The sequence below is a fragment of the Drosophila suzukii genome, chromosome 3 (genome assembly GCF_043229965.1).
Source record: "Drosophila suzukii chromosome 3, CBGP_Dsuzu_IsoJpt1.0, whole genome shotgun sequence".
Lineage (NCBI taxonomy): Eukaryota > Metazoa > Arthropoda > Insecta > Diptera > Drosophilidae > Drosophila > Drosophila suzukii.
In genome coordinates this window covers 8317018-8338817 of record NC_092082.1, presented here as the reverse complement: position 1 = coordinate 8338817, position 21800 = coordinate 8317018, and the positions used below count along the sequence as shown (strand labels likewise).

Genomic DNA, 21800 nt, shown 5'->3' with positions numbered 1-21800 from the left:
TTTGGCAAGCCAGAAAAGGATATTTTAAATTAAATAGTTGTTTTTAAATTTCCCAAAACTCAGAAAATATTCCATATAGGTACACTTTGTGGTGAACTTTTAGCCTTATCATTAGCTAATAGTCCTGCCCACCCCCGCACATCCTGGGACACCCTGTATGGGCAGTGCTCGGGTCTCCGTCGTCGTCACAGCAAAAGTAACAGGAATAGGAACAGGCACAGGAACCAACACACAACACACGCACACTCACGAAGCGTGATGAGGTGAGGTATGAGGCGAGGGGGAGGGACGACGAAACAAGCCAACAACCAACGCATTTACACAGATACAGATGCGGATACAGATACAGATACTCGCAGGATGAGGGAAATGCAGGGAAAGGAGGCCAGCTCGAGGAAAGCAGGGGCGGGGGCAAAAGGCAGAGGACCGGCAACCGGGTACCGAGCGACAAACAGGCCCATTGTCCCTCCCTCGCCCTCGGCAGCAGCAACAACCATTCTGCGAACAACGGCAGCAACATCAGCACATCAGCAACATCAGCACAGCACAGCAGCAGCAGCAACAGCAAGCGATGACGACGACGACGGCCTACAACGCTGTACACTTCCTTTTACACACGGTGCAAAGGCACACTCATGAGCACAGTAATCCCTCGAATATCCAATATTAAACTCTAAGGATCCTAAAGTGCAGTGTTCATTGCTTGTATTCTAGACACAAAATTAGGAACTATAAAGATCTTTAAGATATATATTACATTATCATGGCTTTATATCAATTTTTAATTTCTATAAACTATCAGTATTTTTAATGAGTTAGCAGTCCCTAGAATTGGGACAACCAACATCCTCCTAAGCAGACCAACAAAAATGTGAAAAGTATTATTCCAAATCTTTTATTTTATATTCCACTATTTTTTTTAGTCGAAGACATTAAAAATATTATACACAAAACAAAAAACTTATGAGGCATTATCAAAATCTGACGCATTTCCTATTTTATGACAATTGATTACCATAAAGCAATTTAAGCATATGTAATAAAACTATTAAATGTAATGAACCTAAATCGAATTTTACAAAAATTAAATACATATTAATATCATTAATAATAAATGAAATGCATGCATGAAATACATTCTTCAATTTACGAGTGACCACTGTACAATCACACAGGGATTTTAGCCACTCGTGTGTGAGTGCGAGGCCTGAACTCAAACCCAAACTCAAACCCAAACCCAAATACAAACCCATAAGCATAACCCAATGAAGCAGCCTCTGCCAACATACCAACATCATCATTACTTCCATCATCATCGTGAGCGCACAACTGTCGGCGATTGTTGTTGTTGCCTAGCACTCGAGCCAGAAAAAAGGACTTCCTTTCGCCCAGGACCTATCGGGCCCTCTCGCTCACACCCTCGGCACTTTCATGGGAATTATGACAAGGACTGCCAAAAATCGAGGCAGAACATGTTAAATAAAATAAAACATAATTTTATGCCAGAGAGCAACAAACACATTAACACGGTCGTCGCAGCGCAGTCGTCGTCTGCGTCGACGTCGACGTCATCAATAAATCGCGACCCCAACGAACCACCCACAAAACACCCAACCACCGAACCACCCAGCCACCCACTGGAACCACCTCCATACTCCCCGAACCAAAAAATGGTATGCCCACCTCAAACATTATACAAAAGCTTACAAGCCACGCATACAAACGAACTCCGTTCGCTCTCTCTCTTTCACTTCGGCACGTCCCGTCTCTTTCGCACCGCCCATTGCCCTCTCTTTCTGGCTCTCTCGTGCTGTGCTCGTTTGTGTTTTGAAAATTTAATCTCGATATGGATACAAATATGCTACAATTTCATTGAGATGAACACCCGATACCAGAAAGCCGACGAGAGTTTCTCACGCTGTGCCAAGCAGCGACGTCGACGGCGAAAGAGACGGGTATATGCGAAACGAAAGAGATGGCAGGCGAGCGAGAGCGAGAGAGAGAGAGCGCGCCCGAGAGCCCGAGCCCAGAAGCGTAGTAAATACACTACTACATTTTTCCGTGCTAATTGAGTGATAAATTGGGAGTGGATTTTGGCCAAGAGAGCGTGAGAGAGTGTGCATGCTTGCGTGTGTGGGGCAATTGATATGCTCAGATTAAATTGTTAAATGTTTTTTATTCGGGTAATTAAAGTATTTCAATTTTGTGGGCTATGTGGCAAAGGGTTGGCCATTAATCAGACTGGGTTTTATTGTTTTTCTGGCCCTAATTTGTTCACTAAATTTACTTTATGCCTAATAATATATATTGATTATTTTTATTAAAAACAAATAAGTATTTATTTATGTTTTCCTTCCCTATGACTAAAAATAAAAAATGTCTATTGCCCTGCTGACATTTAAAAAACAATTAATCCCGCTGGCGCTGCACACGCCGTAAATCATTCAAAAATCAACCACAAATCACAACAATTAAGACAAATGTGCTGAAAAATCTACTTAACGCAAACACTCACACCCATGCACAGGCACACACGCACACGCATGCAGCCATTAAACGCTTTCAAAACAAACCCAATAAATGTCAGCTGCCCCAAAAAAGGTAGCAGAAAAGTATGCTTTTTCCCCAGAGAGAGAGCATGCTGCCAAAGCAGAGATCATACAAAAAGGTAGTAGAAAGCGCAGTAGAAATACTACTATTTTTATTGTTCAACCGTATAGTAAGGGGACCGCGAGGCGAAGAAGTCAAACAAATTGACATACGTATACATAATTATTATTTTACTTAAGTGCTCGCGCGTCGTCGCCCCTTAACAGACCGAAATGAATACGAAATACGAAATACGAAATCCGAAATACCAACCTGAAATAAATCAACCCGAGAGAGCGGCGTACTGTACCGCTTCGGGGTTCAGATACGCTCGGCTCTTCGCGCCCTGCATCTGTGTGGGTGAGCGGCCGAAGTCGCCGCCGCCGACGGCAGCTGCTGCATACCGCTCTGCTCAGTCGGTCGCCGGACGTCAGCTCAGCTGCCAACTGCCAACTTCATTCAGTTCCTTTCTGGCTGCCGTCGAACGTTGTCGTCGTTCGGTTGAATCGAATCGAAAAGCGCAGCTCGCCAAAAAGCCAGGCCAAAATCTCAAAGCCAGGGCTAAGTGAAACAGTTTTTCATCCAAAAAAATTTCGAAAATCGCGTAAAAAGTTTTCGAAAACTAAGAAAAAAAACAAATTTTTTAGTGGCAAAGTTAAAAAGCAACAAACAAAAAAACCCAAACAAACCACAGCACATTTCTTGGATTAAGTGCCACAAAGTTCCTGTTAGCAGCAGCAACAAAACACACCAACCAACCACTTGGATTACTACAAACAACAGTATTATCACTTAAAACTAGCACAACAATTTCTGAAAAATTTCTTAAATATTTCGCAAAACTTCAACAATTTGCTAGGCAACCAAAAAACAAAACAACAAACTTGTGCAACATCCCAAAACAAATGTGAAAGCGTGACAAACAAACAAAAAATAAAAAATATACGAAACAAAAACAAATGAGCAAAAAGTGAACAAAAAAGTGAAAAGTAAGCAAGAGTGAGTGCTCGAAAATGCTGCAGTGAACCTTTTGAATAAACAAAAAAAAAAACAAAACACCAATCAACAAATTATAAATCCACAACAACAGCAGCAACAACACAGAGAGACAAGTGTTGTTGTCCCATGTATTTGTTGATGCCATGCAATTGATTGTTGACAAAATTCCCATGTATTCCAAACAAACAACGAAGCGCAATTCCAAAAAGTAAGTTTCAAGAACCTCTGAAAATATTGAAAATATTGAAAAACTCAAAAACTGCACAGCAAACAAACAGTGAAAAGTGTCACCAAACCAAAGCAAACAAACAAACAAACAAACAGCAAGGAAAACCCTTCCAGTGAACTGATAAACTGATAACAGCGGCGAAAGAGACAGCAACAAGCCGGAGGAAAAGAGATAGCGTTCCACAGCTGCTGCTGTCGCTTCTTCTTCTTCACGTGGTGCACCTGTCTCACCCACAGAACAACAACAACAACTTTAGCAACAACCATCAACAACAACAATTAACACACCACGCGCTGTTGCCATAAAACCCAAAAGAAAAAGAAAACTTAGGTAAAATATCTAAAAATAAATTCCACTTAAACCAAACAGAAACCAAAAAAAAAAAAAACCGAAAAAAAATCACAGCAAATGAGCCAAAAGAATTTTTAAACTTCAACTTTTCGTCTGTGTGCCCCACAACTTGGCAGTCAATATAATTTGACTGGCTAAAAATATCCATCCACCTGGCTAAAAATAAAACAATTTATAAACACCAAGTACAAAAATTCTTTATGGCCATCAACAATTTTATTTCTTCTCCACTAGAAACTTTTAATTGTTGTGCTTGTACCAAAATTACAAACAATCAAAATAATTAAATGGAATGTGCTTTTGTTTTTAGATATTTTATGTAAATTTTTTTGTGTCTTTTCCTTATGCTTTGTTTGTTGTTTGAACCATATACATATAAATAAATCATAATAATAGTTGTGTAGTTAAATTAGCCTGTAAGAATTGAGGAAGAAAAAGTTCAAAATACCTTGACAAATATATTTTAGTTAAATTTTATGATATCAACAAATGCAGGAACAATTTGTTTTTATCAACAAGTTATGAATGTGGTTTTGGGGAATATTTGTGAAAAGTTCAGGAAAAAAACCTTTTAGAAAAACTCAAGATATAAACAAGAAAATATTTTATTAAAATATTTTATTGACAAATTGTTGTCTAATTATCATCAAAATTTTATTAATTTAAAATAGTACCTCCAACAATTTTTAAAGAATGTTTTCCCAATGGAAATTTATGATTATGCAAATTTGTTTAATACTTTGTATAAGCTTTAAAATATTTTCTTAGCTGAAAATTTACCAAAAACGGTAACCTTTTTAATGTGTTCCTTAAAAATACATTTAATGTCCTTAAAAAATAATTTAAATTTATAAAAACATTTACATACGAAGAAATATTCTGATCGTTGCATAAAGGTTTCTTTTGTAAATAAACAATTCTTTAATCAAATATTTACGTACGATACTTAAGATTAAATGTTTATTTTTAGCGTATCAAACGCCAGCATTTTCTGTAAATTCATGTTGCTCACCCAAATTAAAGCCTATAAAACACAAAAAACACCCTCATGACTGGAAAACCCATCCAGACACTTTAAAAAGCCAGCCAGTCTGTAGATTAATTTTGACCGAATTCCCACATCAGCTGTTAGTTGAACCGCCTCCCATCGCGGCCCCCCGATTAATGCTCTCTCTCTCTCTCACGCACAGCTGACCCATAATTGACACGCACACAGACAGGCATAGAGTCTAACACACAGATACACTCGGAAAGTATCTGAAGAGAAGCCAAGAAGGCATTCCGTTTCAGTCCAAAAACATTTCGACCTACTGCTGTTGCTTTGTTTTTTGTGTACGTACTACGTAGAGTAGGTATATTCGTGGTCGGAGTTTTCCATTAAATCGGTCTCTAGAATAGAAGAGAAGTGGATGTGGAAGTGGGTATATCGATACCGAGAAAGAAATTTTCCCAACGATCCGCTTCGTTTGCCCGAGCAACCGTACAACCGAAAAACAACCGCTCAAGTCTGTCACTTATTTCTCAGCTCGACAATGTTTTCGCCCATTTCTCGTATGTATTCGTGTTTGTTGCCTCTTCTGTTTCTGTTTCTGTTTCTTTTGTGGCAAGATAAAGGGGGAACCCAAAAAAAAGGTCACTCCGTCAGCAAGACGACCTCTCCCCACTCCAGTTTTCCCTACCATTTTCCCTCCCGTATCTCGTTTGCCGTTTTTCTCACATGCCACGCATTTTTTCCCCAGCCAAACTCCCCCTCTTTTTTTTCCCCCCAGACAATGGAAAACTCTTGGCAGACATTTTTTCGGTTCGCTTGTAATTCATCATCGTTGCAAAGAAGATGAAAGCAAAGAAAAAAGGTACGGGGCTTAGCCCAAGAAAAAGAAAAATGCCGACCACAGGTAAACCTTAACCCATTTGCAATAGTCGCAGCTCTTAACCCAAAAAGACAGGTAGTTGCACTCGCTTCAGGTTGCTGCGGAGTTCTTAAGAACGGGAAACATTTTTGCCTGGAAACCTCTAGAGGGCATTCTTCTCGATTGGTGGAAAATCATCTAGAATATGCGAATGAGATGCGAAGTAACCTTCTCAGAAGATAAGATGGCAAGCCATTCAGAAAAATATCTTTTTGTTTTATTTCCGCTGAGGAAAAATTCCGCAGGAATCTGAAAACAATCAGAAATATCTATTTAAAATAAAAATTCCAATAAATACAATTGATTAATCATGAATCACTTGATCCCTAAATGTTGTATAAATTATTTTTTTAAATTTTTAGTGATTGATTATTCCTCAGAAAAGTTTCCAGCCAAACTTTCCACTTAATAACACAATTTTCAAGAATTTCAGCAGTTCTGAAACAGTTTCGAATTCCGGTTTAGCAGATCAGTTCAACGGTTAATTAACGCCCTGGGCTTATCGTAAACACCCTCTAATGTCATCAACCCACCACCGCCCCACACCTCGAAATCCTAAAACAGAAACTGCGTAAGCGCGAGACAATCATCAATCAACCACCGAGGCAACCAAATCACAACCCATCAAGCAACCACCGAAAGGACTTGAGAAAAATACCTACCTACCAGGGGGATTCCCTCCATCCCCCCCTCCTCATCTTCCACTCCTGGCCACTTCCTGTTTGCCTCAACTGTTTGCAATTTTCACACGGGAAATAAAAATGTGATACAAACGAGTAAATGACAGAAAAACAAAACCTAAACGCGGAAAACCATTTGCAAATCGCAGAAGGCAACAACAACCCCTGGCTGGAAAGTAGAGAGAGAGGGATAGCGTTCTGAATTCCCGGTGATTAAACCCCGAAAGAAACAAACAGAAACATACATGGAACATTTAGCGAGTGGAGGAGCGTCCGATATTAATAAACCCATCAGACAGGGGGCTGGAAACTGAGCAACCCCCGTAACGAAATCCACACTCGAGGGCGCAACAATAGTTACATGTGTAAGCCACTGAAGCCACCGAATCAACCCCTAAAATCTAGACGAGGGGTTAAACCTCACCAGCTCAGATTGAAGGTCACACATGGGAGCAAAGAGTAAGAGCGAACTGCGGTGCATATCTAATCACACCATTTGAATTTGATTGGACATTAATGGGTTAAGCAGTTGACTCTTGACTCGCCTCGGGCTCCTCGAGGCACCTTGAAGAGTCGCACACTCCACTCCATTCAGAGTTCGTTTAGTCACATGATAAAAGTTCCCAAAACGCAACGAATACCGAACGAAAACATTTAACGACCCAATTAAAAGCCCCTGAACGAACCTGATATCAAACTAGACCGTACCGAAACCCACACATTCGCATAGATATAGTAAAATATATGCTTAGCAGCCACAACAACCTCACAGATAACTGCCAACACCACCAACCACCGAAAAAAAAGAAATAATATCACAATCGATGGGCACAGAATGTACTTAGGCCCAAATCAAAGGTAACCAACTCTTATCGGACTTTGGTGGGGGGGAACTGACAAGCTAATTATACCAGCAGATCGTACTGTATCTATATAAAAAAACAGAAACAGAACTACCATCGTTCTCTTTACTTACTTTTTGGGTGCAAAAGAACAACTGGAACAATGGAAATTTTCACTCTCTGAATGGCTCTACCTGTACGAAACCATCTGCTTCGTTTTGCTCTTGTTTTGGCCGACATTAAATCGTGCCTAGGTATGCAGAAATATTTCAGTTATCGATAATTGCTTATCGCTATTTACGGCCAGGTAGTACCTTCATATAGTACGTCAGTCTGCCGGCATTTAGCACTCTTCGCAAAATGGTCGCTGGTTTTTTGTGAATGGAACGTAATCAAAGTGGGCGGTGGGAGAAGAGTGGCGAGGGGGAAGAATTGATTAGACCCAGGAAGTGGGCGAGTGCAAATGGGTAATACATATAAATATTTAAACCATATGTTCACCGAAGCAACTGATTGCTGAGTACACTATCTTAGATTTTCTGGAACAATCTGCAGCAGTTACTTAAGTTCTTGCAATAGCAGCAAGTGCGTTTAATCATTTTGATAGCCTAATGAAAACTATATAATTGAGAATCTAATCATTACCAAAAGGGATCACGTTATAACGAAGTGCACCCCTTTAAATGAAATATCTCTGAGATTTAGATCAGGTGGCGCCGCCTGCTGGTCGTGTGTCGTGAGCACAGCGCCTCTCTACGCGCTTCTCAACATATCAGCTAGGTTCGAGTTCGCTTATCAATCGCCACGCTTCCTGCCCCACATTTTTCATATCTAACCTTTACCGATGGCAAGTATTTTTAGCTAACATTTTCTTGTGTACATTTGGTTGCGTTTATTTTGGTAGTTGTTTTTGCGGCTGCTATTTAGCTGTACTTCAGTAGACATTTTTGTTTGAAACTGGTTTTCAAGTACGACGCTCGCGTCGCAGTCAACGTCTCTGCTGGCGATTTATGCGTTGGGTTTTGAGTCGCTTCAAGTTTTGCTTGCTGTTGCAATTTTCGCTTTGTTTTGTTTTATTTTTAATGTGATTTATGCATGTTCCTCAGTGTGTGAGTGTGCAAAAATACTTGAACAATATTATTGCAGCTTCTTTTTTTTCGTACATTTATTTTTTGTGGATTTTTTTTTGCAGTTTTGCGCGTTGACAGTCGCAGCCTTCGATTTATTTTTAATGTTTGTTTATGATTTTTGTTTGGGTTTTTTTCTTACTTAATTGGCGATTAGATAAATGCCAAAAACGCAATGACGCCGATGACAATGGAATAGATCGCACTGAGTGCTAAATCCCCGCCATCCTCGCCTGAAGCCCTTCTCCAAGTTTTCCTTTTTTTCCGTTTTGCCCCCGTTGACTGGCATAAATTTAGTTTGAGCAAAACGCGATAGATAAGATAAGCAAAGCAAAACCAGACCCGCCAGCAAATCGAAGCCAACACATCAGATTCCCGAACCCGAACTCGAACCGAAAAAGTGACTGGGTAAGGTGTGCAAAAACCACATCGCTGATTGATAGTCACAGGGGGTTGTGGGTGGTCGGTGGTGCAAGGGGTTTTTCTGGTGGTTCGTCCATTAGCGACCTGATTAGCGCGTGTGTTACAACAACCACAACGCTTTTTGTTTAGGTTTTTTTAGTTTTTTTTATCACCAACACGAGCAGACTTCAATGGCGACACCATCAGCCATCAAAACGATTTTGGTTACAACACCACAAGGACAAAGTAGCAGACGACAACAAATACAATGGGTAACAACGCAGAACAACCTACAGTGAAATGCAATTTCCGAATTGAATAATGCATAAACACCTGTAAATATGTATTCCAAGAGCCAATCACAGTGGTCACAATTAGTCCATAGCCCACTATAATATTATGGGTAAAAGTGGTATTATCTTTTCAATATCATAACCATAGTCTTTTGACCTTTTAGCTTATCTCTTGTGTCGACCAGGTCATAAAACATGTTATTACCTATTAATAAGGCGATAAGAATTCATGTAATTAAACTTGAATTAATTTTTCAATTAGTTGGAAATTATGTTCGCATATCTTCCATTTATTTACCAAACAAGTCTACAACTTTGTAATTTAAGTGTTCCATAAATCATTGTTGCCACAGTGACCACTGTACCCTGAACTATAATCCTAGGAAATCCTACAATATAGTATGCAAATTAGCAAATACATAGTTGTATTACAAACAGCCGCAGACACGCGCCTAAAAAGTAAAACGAATGTTTTAGGGCCAGGCGCACACTGCGTATACGCAATGTGGAAAAAGCATACAGCTTACAGTCCTGGCTGGCCAATAAATAAAAGCCAGTTACAGGTGCTGAAAACATGCACACACAGCAAAAGGAGGAGGAAAGGGTGGAATATTTCAAATATTACTCATACCACATGTGGGACAGACAACCAGCCATTTTCCCTTTGTCCACCGCAAGCGGCAAAACATTTATAAAAATGAATTTGCAAATCCGCAAAATGCAAACCGAGCACAAAGTTGGAGGCAAACATTTTGTCGGCGCAAAAGGGGGCTGAGTGCCGAATATGTTTTTGCACATATTCAAAAATCTGCCAACCCCCATAGCCCATCCCTCAGAAGCCCAACAGCACCACCACAATCCGCCTGCTGACCATCTGTATTATTTGCATTGGATTTTTAATCAAAAATTGCGCGATTTCTCTTCGCCTTTTTGCCCCAGCTCTTTCTTCGCCTTTTTATTTTTATTTTTTTCTGTTTACAGTTCGATTTTTATTATGTTCACCCCCCAGTGAAAAAAAAAGAAACCCACTCGAGCGGAGGGTTGCTGCTGCCTTTTCCTCCTGGTGGTTGCTTTCTTTTTGCCTTGCTTTGTTTTCTGGGGTCGAGTCTATTATGCTGATTTATTTTTATTTTCATTCTGATTGCAATTTATGCGAGGCAGATGAATTATGAAAGCGATCGAAGCGAGCAAGAAAAACTCCACGGGAAATTCAATCGAAAATGGGTGGCGAGTAGAATTTTCCCACTGAGCTTGAGGCGACAAAAAGTGTTGCATACCAACAGGCGCCGCCCAAATGCGAATGGCATACAAAGTCCCAAAACTAAGCGGCGAGCAAAAAATTATTACCATCCTTTTGCCACTCAAAAGAAAAGAAAAAAAGAATACGTAACGAAAAACCCATACACAACCTCCCCTGACAGGGCAATATGGAAAAAATGAATCCAGAACAGAGTCAGGGGCAAAAAACAGACAGACGACAACTGCCAACTCAAAATTGGACTGGAAAGAGTGGAGAAAATGTTGGGAAAAAAAACCAATTCTTTGTTTTTTTCTCGTATGTATTTTGTATGCGAAAAGTGCAGCCAACAGCGGGTGGTTTCGGTGGTGCGGTGGTTCGGTTTCAAACACCCTTGAAAAACAACTGTCAAACGCATTTCAGCGGTGGGAGGTAGGCAACTGCAGCGGAACAATAAGCCGGGAATAGAGGAGTTTGAGTTTGAGTGACTGATGAGTCAAAAGGGAGGCGGGAACGGCAAAGAGAGCAAATCAAACATTTTTGACGTATTATTGGTTTTGCAAAAGGGACCGGAACTCTTAGAAATATTTTTAAAATCCAAACAAATTGGACTTTCCTCAAAATTGATTTTATATTTTTTTTTAAAGATTTTTTTATCCCTTTCGAATTGAAAACCATAATCGCTTCCTTATGTGTTCCAAAAGAAGCAGTTCTGTCAGCAGACTTTGATTGAAACCTCCCACTCCAGTAAGAAAACCTATTCCAAACATTTCGTTCTGTCATTGGCTCCACGCACGTGTCTCACAATTTTGCATGGCCTCTAAAACGCACACATCCATTTTGTATATATTACTTGTTTTGTTACATGACGCCAACTGTCGTCTGTGAAATAAAAAAGTAAAAAAAAAAAAGTAACACAGAAACGCAAAGGCAAGTCGAACAAAAAAACACGCAAACAACAATAACAATAAAAATAGAAGAAAAAGTTTGATATTTTTTTGTTGAGGGATTGTTCTGCTTCAGCAGCGTAATAAAGCTTACCAGACATGTCCTCCAAAAGGATGTTCTACCCATCCCGAATGCCGCATTGCCGTCTGGGCCATAATTCAAATCGCCAGAAACAATGACTATAAATTGTGAAAATATAGTCAAATAAATTGGAAAAAAATAAGATATGTATACAAAATAGTAAAACATAAACCCCCGAGTGAAAACCTTTAACGACGCCCCTGTCTGTTGACATACGGAAATCATTTCGTGTGCCAAATGAGAAATAATTTTTATTACCACAGCAAATCAAAGTGCGCACAATTTACAATTACACAAGCAAATGAGATGGAATGGGGGGGGGGGTTCAGAGATCGTGCACCGATTTCGATATGAAGCTATATCTTCGAGCACGTGTTTTCTACGGCCTCTGAACTGAATTTTAGTGATTCTAAACTTTGATCATATCACGTTGTCTCTTTCCCTCCCTCGCGGGCTGTCTTTCTGTCTCACCCGCCTGCGAGTTACCTGTTTTGCTTTATTTTTATCTAATCAATGAAGAAATTTATATCTAATCAAAGTACAAAAGCCACTAACAACGAGAACTCGACTCGAACTGGGAACTGAAACAAAGCAAAGCAGCGTCATCAGAGATCGCTCGCTCCCCACCTCTCGAAAGCCCCTAAAAAGTGCTGTTTTTTCCAGTGCAAGTCACATAATGAGACGATTATATGATCGCAAGTGCTCAACTTAGTTGTTTGCTCATTAGAATTCCCCAATATCTTCTACAGTTCAGTGGGGTTTTTAGATCTATATTACTTTTATTTATTTGCCCTTCACGTTGGCTAGTTTTCTGATGATTTTAGGTACCTTATCTTACATCTCAGAGGAGGTTGCCTGGTTTCCAAGTATTTAATGATAAAAGATTCTGAGTAATTTAGCTATTTGTGATTTTAATTATTGTAATAACAATATATAATAGCACACTTTTCGGCAGCGTTTTTAGAACAAATTTTTATAGTTCCAAGCTAAAACAGAAAAAATACTGTTTGAAAATCTTAAGATCTGTATTGTAATGGAATAGTAAATTACATATTTTGGTTTATCCATTTTAGTCGAGTGACCACTGTAGCCCCACTTGTTTTCCCGCCTTGGGGCACACTGTATTTACGTTCTCTTTCGCTCTATGTTCGTCTCTCTCCCCCATTCGACCTAATGACCCGCTTTGCTCTGTTTACCTCTCCACTCTGTTTTTGCACTTGGAAATTGCTAGCTGCTCGATGCTAATTTATCGTCACAGTCTCGCGGCAATCACAGGTTCAGTTCCACCACCAATTCTTCCCCCCCTCCCCCTTCCCACACCCCACTCGATTCTCCCGCCGACCAATTCTTCCCCGCTCGGTTCTCTAGCGATCTTTGTAGACTTTGCCGGCTCGGGCTTTTCGTCATGCGATTATCAGCCAATCGCTTAGTGTGCCATTTATTTGCATTTCGCTCGCTGCTGCATTTGTTGTTGCCTTTGTGTTACGTTTTGTTACGTTTTTTTGTTGGGTTGTTTTTATTTTTTACTTATTTTTATTTGTTTCCAACTTTATTTGCTTTTGTGTTGCTGTGTGTACTGTGTGTTTGCGCTGAGCTGCTTTTGTAGATGCGCAATTATTGTGAGCGTGTTACTTTATATTTTTAATGTGCGACTTTTTTTGTTGTTGCTCTACTCTAATCTTTTAAAAAAGTTTAAAAAAATTTGAATTTTTAAAAATTTTTTATTAAGAATTTTTTTTTTTGTTTTTAATATTACCGATTTCCTAAATTTTTTTTCAAGTCAAAGTTTTCTGAAACCTCGTAAATTCAAAAATTGCTCATACGCCTCGTTGGCCAAAAAAACAATAAATAATAGACCCAGTAGGAAATGTAGGATAATAATTTATCCTTTCTGTTGTCAAATACCTTGAATTTTATAAAGGTTTTAAGTGAAGATTTTAATAATATTTTTATTCATGGATATTTTATCCAGAGTATTACCATCTTCGGTTCACCAGTTGCTTTCGAATTTATCTGTTTTCTGCTTCGCATTCACACTGCGTTCATATGCTTCATATTGTTATTGTCCGCCTGGCAAATATGCTTAATTATTTTTACCTTAAAAGTCGCGCCATCAAAGCGAATGCGAAAACAATTTCAATGGTTAGGTGGAACAATTGAAGGGAGCGATGTCGAGGGCAAAACAAACGTAGACCTAAACCTAAACCTAAACCTAAACCCTGAGCCCATTTGACATTTTCGGGCTTAAATGTCACAGCAAATCGGAGGGAAACAAGTGCAATGGGAAATATAAGCAACGTAGAAGATGGAAAATGGAAAATGCAATTGCAATTGCCACACAGCAACTGTACAATGAATGACGTTGACAATGACGATGATGGAGATATGGCTGGGCGTTGGGGAAAGGGGGCTATCAGGGGTGTTAGAAACGGCTGGATGGTTGGATGGTTGGGTGCTGCGGATACTGGGGTAAAATCACGAACATAAGCTGCCTCGGGCTGACATCATCCATGGAGGTCGAATAATGATTCGAGCAGCAGAGAGTACAACTCAAATCAGAAACAACCAACCACCCAGTTCTTTGATGTGACTAATCAAATGGCGAGATAAGGGAATTGATTCTTGGTACGAACTTAAGATTCAACATAAGAAACCAAAATTAATTTTTACAATGAAAAATTCAAGACAGTCCATAAGTATGACTAACGAAGGCGATAAAAATGGTACTTACGAAGAAAAAAAATAAAAATGAATATTATATTTTAAGAACTTTGACAACATATTATACAAAACCCAGCTATATTACATTTTTGATGAAATCTCGTTTTTTCTTCTAAAAGTAGGCATGGGACTCAATGCCCCTGCCTTTTTGATGCCAGGGAACATTCGAATACACCCAAAATTGTCTAGTTGCTAATAGATTTTGAACTTTTTCTGCTCAATTCGGGCATTATACGATAAATATGTCTTATGAAGTGCTGGAATGGACAATGCCCATGTATTCTATTGGGACATCCGGCTACATTATCATCTTTTCCATCACAACTAATTCATGGATATGTGTCTACTACGAATTTTACAGGAAAAATGATGAAATGAACCAGCAGGCGGGCTCCTCAAGGGCGCCAGCCACCGGGGGCCAAATCTCACCGCCAGGTGCAACAGTCGGCGTAGACCAGCAGCAACAGTTGCAGCAGCAGCAGCAGCAGTACTACAACCAGCAGCAGCAGCAACAATACCAGCAGCAACATCAGCGCGACAACTTTCTGGCCTACCAGCAACAGCAGCAGCAGCAACAGCAACAACAGCAGCAACACCAGCGATCCGGAGGCGGCGGAGTGAACGGCGGTGGTAACTTTATGCTGGGCAATGACCTTGTCGGCGGCGACAGCCTGCGCAGCCTGAACAATACCTTCGGTCCCAACTCGGAGTTCACGGCCCTCGGGGGCGCCACAAGCTCGGCAACCTCATCGCTAAGCGGACTGAGCAGCTCCAGCGGTCAGGGATACACGGGCATGGTTGCTGCCAGCCAGCAACACCAGCAGCAGCAGCAACACCACCAGCAACAGCACCACCAACAGCAGCAGCAACACATGTCCAGCATGGACGCCATGGGTGGCTACAGTCAGGTGAGGATCAGTGGTTGAAAAAGAATGATCCAAATATGGATTTTAAAAACAAGTTAAAATTTCTACACTGAAAATAAATTAAAAATTTTAATTTAATCCTTTTAAATATAATACTATTTAAATTACTTACAAATAAAGGATACATTTTAAAAACCCCAATTCAAAACCTCTATTATTTCTAGTCTTACCTAACCCAACTATCTTTTATCTTACAGATGGGTGGCGGCATGCACCCTGGACCCAACAGCGGCATGATGGGCAGCATGAATGCCCAGTACATGAATGGCGGATCCGGCCAAGGTGGCTACAATGGCACCCAGGGCATGGGAATGGGCTACGGCGGAGGTGGAAACATCGGACCCCAGAGGCATCATCAAGTAAGTGCCAGTTGGGATAAAATTGTAAGGGTTTTTTGGGGAATGGAATGGCTGGATGACTTCACTGCACTCCCATCTACATTTTTTATATGACCAGCTGTTGACAATTCATTTGCGGGAGTAAACAGATTTCGCCTTTAAAACGTTCGCCCATTAACGAATCATTCGAATCGCACCCAAAACAGAAGTCGGCCTCTTTGGAAATGATAAATTTCTGACTGCCAGAGCGACAGTAATCCGCTCAAGACCAGTAGCATTATTTGCCCAAGTCCCCCAATTCTCGTGGTCTTAAATGTTCAAAAGTTTTTCGCTTAATTTGGGATTAAAGAATGAGGCACTAGGACTTGACTTTTTTTAAGAAACCCCTCTTACTTCCAAGTGATGTTTATACCCGTTACTCGTAGAGTAAAAGGGTATACTAGATTCGTCGGAAAGTATGTAACAGGCAGAAGGAAGCGTTTCCGACCCCACAAAGTATATATATTCTTGATCAGGACCACTAGCCGAGTCGATCTAGCCATGTCCGTCTGTCCGTCTGTCCGTCTGTCTGTCCGTCCGGATGAACGCTGAGATCTCGGAAACTATGGGAGCTAGGCTATTGAGATTTGGCGTCCAGATTCCTGAGCTTCTTACGCAGCGCAAGTTTGTTTCAGCACAGTGCCACGCCCACTCTAACGCCCACAAACCGCCCAAAACTGTGGCTCCTACAGTTTTAATGCTAGAATAAAAATTTTAACTGAAATGTATTGTTCTCATCAATACCTATCGATTGACCCAAAAAAAAGTTTGCCACGCCCACTTTAACGCCCACAAGCCGCGAAAACCTGTGACGCCCACAATTTTCATGCTAGATAAAAAAATTTGCCACGCCCACTCTAACGCCCATAACGCTTAAATCTGTATACCGCCGGTAGGTGGCGCATTTTAATCTCGCTTTGCTGCTTGCATATCTCCATTTAGCTGAGTAACGGGTATCTGATAGTCGAGGTACTCGACTATAGCGTTCTTCCTTGTTTTTTTTAGAAAACCCTTGTGTGCAACCTTAAAAACCCTACTAATCATTGTTTCCCCCCCTTTATCCTTCAGATGACGCCCATGAATCAGATGCAGAATATGTCCATGGGCCCCGGAGTTGGTGGAACTTCCGGCATGGGTGGCGGCATGAATCCTCTCCAGCAGCAGGCGGCGCAGCAGCAAATGGGCGGCATGAACCCTATGGCCAAGATGCAGGGCATGGCCAATGGTGGATATCCCCAGCAGGCGGCACCCAGTCTCACCCAGCAGCAACAACAACAGCAGCAGCAGCAGCGGCGAATGGCTCCGTATCCCCACCCCCAGATGCACATGGCCCAGAAGAGGGCGGCGGGCGGAGTGGGTGGAGCGGGAGGAATGTATCCGGGGAATCCGATGCAGCAGCAGCAACAGGCGCAGATGTACGGAAACGGGCAGATGCATCCCGGATCCGGAGGAGGTGTTCCCCTGCCCATGCAGGCGGGAGGAGCCGGAAATGGTTACGGACGCAGTGGACCCATGGGCGCTGCCAATGGAGGTTACGGCCGCATGTCCGCGGGTAATGGCCTGGGTCCAACCGGTGGGCCCGTAATGGGACCCATTGGACCCGGGGGAATGACCGCTGGAGGAATGGGTCCCGGACCTGGTTGCATGAGCCAGCAGCGCTTCATGCCCCAAGGATCCGGCGGCGGAATGCCCGGAGTGGGCTACGCCGGAGTGGGAGGAGCTGGCTCGCATCAGGGTCAGTTCTATCCGGGCAGCGGCCAGAGCGCCGGAATGCAGCAGGCAGGTGGCATGTGCCCGGCGGGTCCGGGAGGCGTGGCCACCACCGGCAATCCCTACCAGAATCAAGGGTGAGTTCTTGTTTTACCTACCTATTACCCAGTTAATAATACCTTTTTGGATCTTTAGTTTCCAGCAAAACTATCAGCACAGTCCAGTTCCTGGCAATCCCACGCCACCACTGACGCCCGCCTGCAGTGTGCCCTATGTCAGCCCCAATCCGGACATCAAGCCACCCATGGACAACAGTAAGTTGTGCTAACTTATCCCTGTTTTAAAAATTTAATTAATATTTTAAACTCTATTTTTAAAGGCGAAGAAATGAGACTGACATTCCCGGTGCGCGATGGCATCATCTTGGCTCCTTTCCGCCTGCTGCACAATCTATCGGTCAGCAACCACGTGTTCCATCTCAAGCAGAATGTTTACAACACGCTGATGTGCAGGTAAGTCTAATCGTTACTACTTTTATAGAGTTTTTAACTAACTGCAATTTTCTTAAATTAATTTCAGAACCGATTTGGAACTGCAGCTTAAGTGCTTCCACCAGGACGATCGGCAGATGAACACCAACTGGCCGCACACCGTCACCGTCTCCGCGAATGCCACGCCCCTGAATATCGAGCGGTCCGAGAAGAACAGTACCGCCCTGCGTCCGCTCTACTTGAAGGCCGTCTGCCAGCCAGGAAGGAATACGCTCCAGCTGACCGCCAGTTCCTGCTGTTGTGTAAGTATCTTAAAGATATACTTTCAAATTTTTAAAAACGTTTATTAAAAATATTTAAAAAATTATTTTAAATATACTTTTAACATATATCTTAAATAATTTATATTAATTATATCCTTATGCCTTTTCCAGTCGCACCTGTTTGTGCTGCAGCTAGTCCATCGACCCTCGGTGCGCCAGGTGCTGCAGACGCTGCACAAGCGCAACTTGCTACCCCTGGAGCACAGTGTGCAGAAGATCAAGCGCAACCTGAGCCAACCTGAGACGAATCCCGGATCGGAGGCCACGCCCCAGCAGCAGCAGCAAGGAGGCGGTGGCCAGCAGTGCGCCAAGATCTCATTGAAGTGCCCCATCACCAAGTCGCGGATACGACTTCCGGCCCGGGGTCACGAGTGCAAGCACGTGCAATGCTTCGACTTGGAGGCGTATCTGATGATCAACAGCGAGCGGGGCTCGTGGCGCTGCCCCGAGTGCAGCAAGTCGGCTATCACCGATACCCTGGAGATCGATCAATACATCTGGGCCATACTCAATACGCTGGGCAACTCGGATGTGGACGAGGTGATCATCGATTCGTCGGCCAACTGGCGGGCGCTGCAGCATAATGGCGGCATGCCCAATGCCCCGCCCCCCTCGAATGTTCCTAGCAATCCCAGTGGCGGAAGCGGCCCCAATTCCGTGAACGGAAGTGGCAACTCCACCATGCCGGCCATCAAACAGGAACTGTGCGACGATATCGCCAAGGTCATGTCGCCGGGATCCACCCAACTGCCCACCTGGGACAGTGCGCAGGCCATGAGTCCCTACAACATGCACGACATGAACTCCATTGCCAGCGGAAACATGATGGGCAACGGCGGCAACACCAACCAGCAGTAAGCTTTATAGTTAATCTATAGTTTAGAGGTTTTATTAATTTATTTTCTTTAATTTTTAGTGGCAATCGCAGCAGCTACGACGGCTTCAGTGGCAACCACAGTGATGGCAGCGGCGGTTTGGCCGGCAGCGATGGTGGAGTCAACTCCCTGGACCAGCTGAATGCCATGGAAAAGTCTCTCAGCGATCAGGTAAGAAAATAAAATTAAAAAATAAATATATTATATTTTTATTTAAGATCTTAATAGACTTCTTCATACTGAAAAATAATATTCAAAAAAAAATAAATTGTATCTTATTGACATACTAAATTTACTAGTTCCAATCAATTTGTTGATCTATGTATATCCTAAAAAAATGAATTTTGTTATACTGTTTTTTTATACTCCAAATTGTATTTTATCATACATTTAATAGTCTTTCTGATTTATTAAAAAAATATTTATATTTTCAAAAACCTTTACTCAAATATTTTTCCTTTAAATTTCAGATGCCCCACACCCCGCACACTCCCGGAGCGGCCAGTCATCCGATGACCCCCGGCGGACCGCCCAGCGTGAGCAGCTCCCACAATGAACCCATCAGCGGCGGCACGCCCAATGCCAACGGAAGCGGAAGTGGCAGCAACGGAAGCGGCAACAACAACAGCAGCACGGGCCACAACTCGCCGCAGACGCCGGGCACGCCCAGTCGGATGGGCGGCGGCGGCGGCATGGGGGGCGGGGGAGCGGACAGCCAGCAGCAGCAGCAGGAGCAGCTGCTCAACTCGCTGATGAGCAGTCAGACCCAGTTGAAGTTCAGCGAAAGCGATCTTAGTGCCGAGCTGCAAAGTTTCGATGCGGCGGCAGCGGCCATTAATGACACAGCCCACGATCTGAATGTAAGTGTTGGAAACGCATATATTTCGTTAAAAAATGTGAAGTACTAATTTTGATATTTTTTCTAAACCCCATTTTAGCTGCTGCAGGACGTGGATCCCATGGAAATCCTGTCCTATCTCGATCCCCAGCCCGATCTTAACACTCCGCCTTCGAGTGGCAGCAGCAACAACAATGCCAGCGACGATTTGCTGGCCACGTTATTCGACTAGACCTAATCAAAATATATGGCGAAATGTTAAATCAAGGCCCAAAAAAGCTGACAGAGAGAGAGTTGGAGAATTGAAATGGCAGAAATACCATAAATTGTATATAGTATTATTAATTTTAATGAAATGTGCACTAGAAGCAAGTCGCGTACTTCAACAAACATTTTCGTTTCCTCACACAAACCAACAGCAGCAACAAGTAAAACCACAAAAATGGATAAACTATTACAAACAACACACTGGATGAGAAATCGAAGCGGAAATTTGAATTTGCCCGTGTTGAAAAACAATGAAATGTGATTTAAAAATTAATTAATTAAATTAATTGGCATTTAATTTAAAGCTAACTGACAAAAAACACCCATAAAAATCGAAAAAAAAATACACACACACACACAAAAAGCGTAAAAAAATAACAAACAGTCATTATACCATATAAAAAATGAAAAACAATCAATTCAGTTCAGAGCATGAAAATTCCTTCAATGAAATTTACGAATTTAAAACGCAGCAGAAAGTCTTTTGTTTGTTGATTTGAAAATTACATTTTTTGTTTGCCTTATCCCAGACTTTTGTTGCAAAATGTTTCTTGTTCATTTACAAAGTATTAAAAAAATAAAAAAGAGAGAGTTAAATCAGCAACAACAAAACAAGCATGAGCAAAGAAAAACAAAAGCGAATTAAATGAGAGATACAAAATACATACAAGTGAAATCCCAACAATTTTATTACATTTATAAAATGAAAACATTTACATTTTAATTGTTGCATAATTTTAATTATTTTTTAAAGCCTATCTACATATAAAAAGTAATTGATTTAGCTCGGTAAATGATAAACGAAATTTAACAGAACAGCGGAGAAAATATTAAGAATTATTAACTTTAACGAACAGAAAGTAAATGTGTATAATTAAGTGACAAAACAAAACTGCATAAATAGCGGAAGAGAGAAACAAACTATTAAAAGTGTAAATCAAATTTAATGCTAGATCTAAAATATATTGTATATATGGATATGTATGTTATATATGCGGCAACAACAAAAAAAAAACACAACCCCTCCCCCAAAAAAACAAACACACACAAAGCTAATTAATACATTTAAATAATGATAATAATAAATGAAAAAAACAAAAAGTATTTCAAAACTAAAATTAGAGTGTTATGATTTTGTTTGCGTTTTATTTCCCCACACAATTCCCTTTTATTTTGGATTTTCCCTTCAGTTCCGTCTTGAGTTCCTCTATAAGTTTCGTACGATGTGGTTAACATGGACCAATTTTTATATACAAATATATATGTATAACACCCACACACCGACGAGTCTTTGAATAGAGTATATATGCGAACTATATATAACGAAAAATATATATATTCATGTACGTATCTGATATGATATTCAAATATAGCGAAATTTTTAAGCTTTGCCCAGGCTAATTCCCCGTTCAGCGCTTAACAAAACGAAAGAAAACTCGAAAATTTACGCAAAATCGCATCGATGTGGTAGTTAAATGAATCTCAATCTCTTCTCAATGTTATCAAGAACACACGTAATTAAATTATTATATAAACACGTATATCCAAAAGCGAAAAAGAAACAAAATTCGTAGTGGTTTCATT

At 41.3% G+C, this 21800-nt stretch overlaps 1 protein-coding gene and 1 long non-coding RNA gene across 4 annotated transcripts; one reads left to right on the top strand and one right to left on the bottom strand.

The window, feature by feature from the left end:
- Positions 1-3004: 3004 nt before the first annotated feature.
- Positions 3005-21334, top strand: tna (Zinc finger MIZ domain-containing protein tonalli). Of its 3 annotated transcripts, none has more exons than XM_065864641.2 (11): positions 3005-3796; positions 14771-15317; positions 15533-15694; positions 16781-17559; positions 17618-17736; positions 17802-17934; positions 18002-18215; positions 18348-19090; positions 19153-19282; positions 19582-19971; positions 20059-21334. In XM_065864641.2, the coding sequence occupies exons 1-11, from the start codon at positions 3732-3734 to the stop codon at positions 20179-20181; spliced, it is 3405 nt and encodes a 1134-aa protein (XP_065720713.2). In that variant the 5' UTR covers positions 3005-3731; the 3' UTR covers positions 20182-21334. The 3 variants fall into 3 exon arrangements, with proteins under 3 accessions (XP_065720713.2, XP_016934650.2, XP_016934649.2); XM_017079161.4 differs by having other exon boundaries at positions 3005-4147; positions 20050-21334; XM_017079160.4 differs by having other exon boundaries at positions 3006-3796; positions 20050-21334.
- LOC118877299 (uncharacterized) lies at positions 11315-12984 on the bottom strand. The gene is made up of 3 exons (XR_005014212.3): positions 12885-12984; positions 11701-11786; positions 11315-11541 (listed from the first exon to the last, which is right to left on the bottom strand). It is a non-coding gene; the product is annotated as an uncharacterized lncRNA (long non-coding RNA).
- Positions 21335-21800: the final 466 nt, after the last annotated feature.

Bases quoted from the DNA above. Each gene is read 5' to 3' on its own strand.
- tna (XM_017079160.4), top strand. From the start codon at position 3,732: ATGCAATTGATTGTTGACAAAATTCCCATGTATTCCAAACAAACAACG. The intron at 17,935-18,001 runs GTAAGTCTAATC...AATTAATTTCAG, and splicing joins TACAACACGCTGATGTGCAG to AACCGATTTGGAACTGCAGC. The intron at 18,216-18,347 runs GTAAGTATCTTA...TGCCTTTTCCAG, and splicing joins CCGCCAGTTCCTGCTGTTGT to TCGCACCTGTTTGTGCTGCA.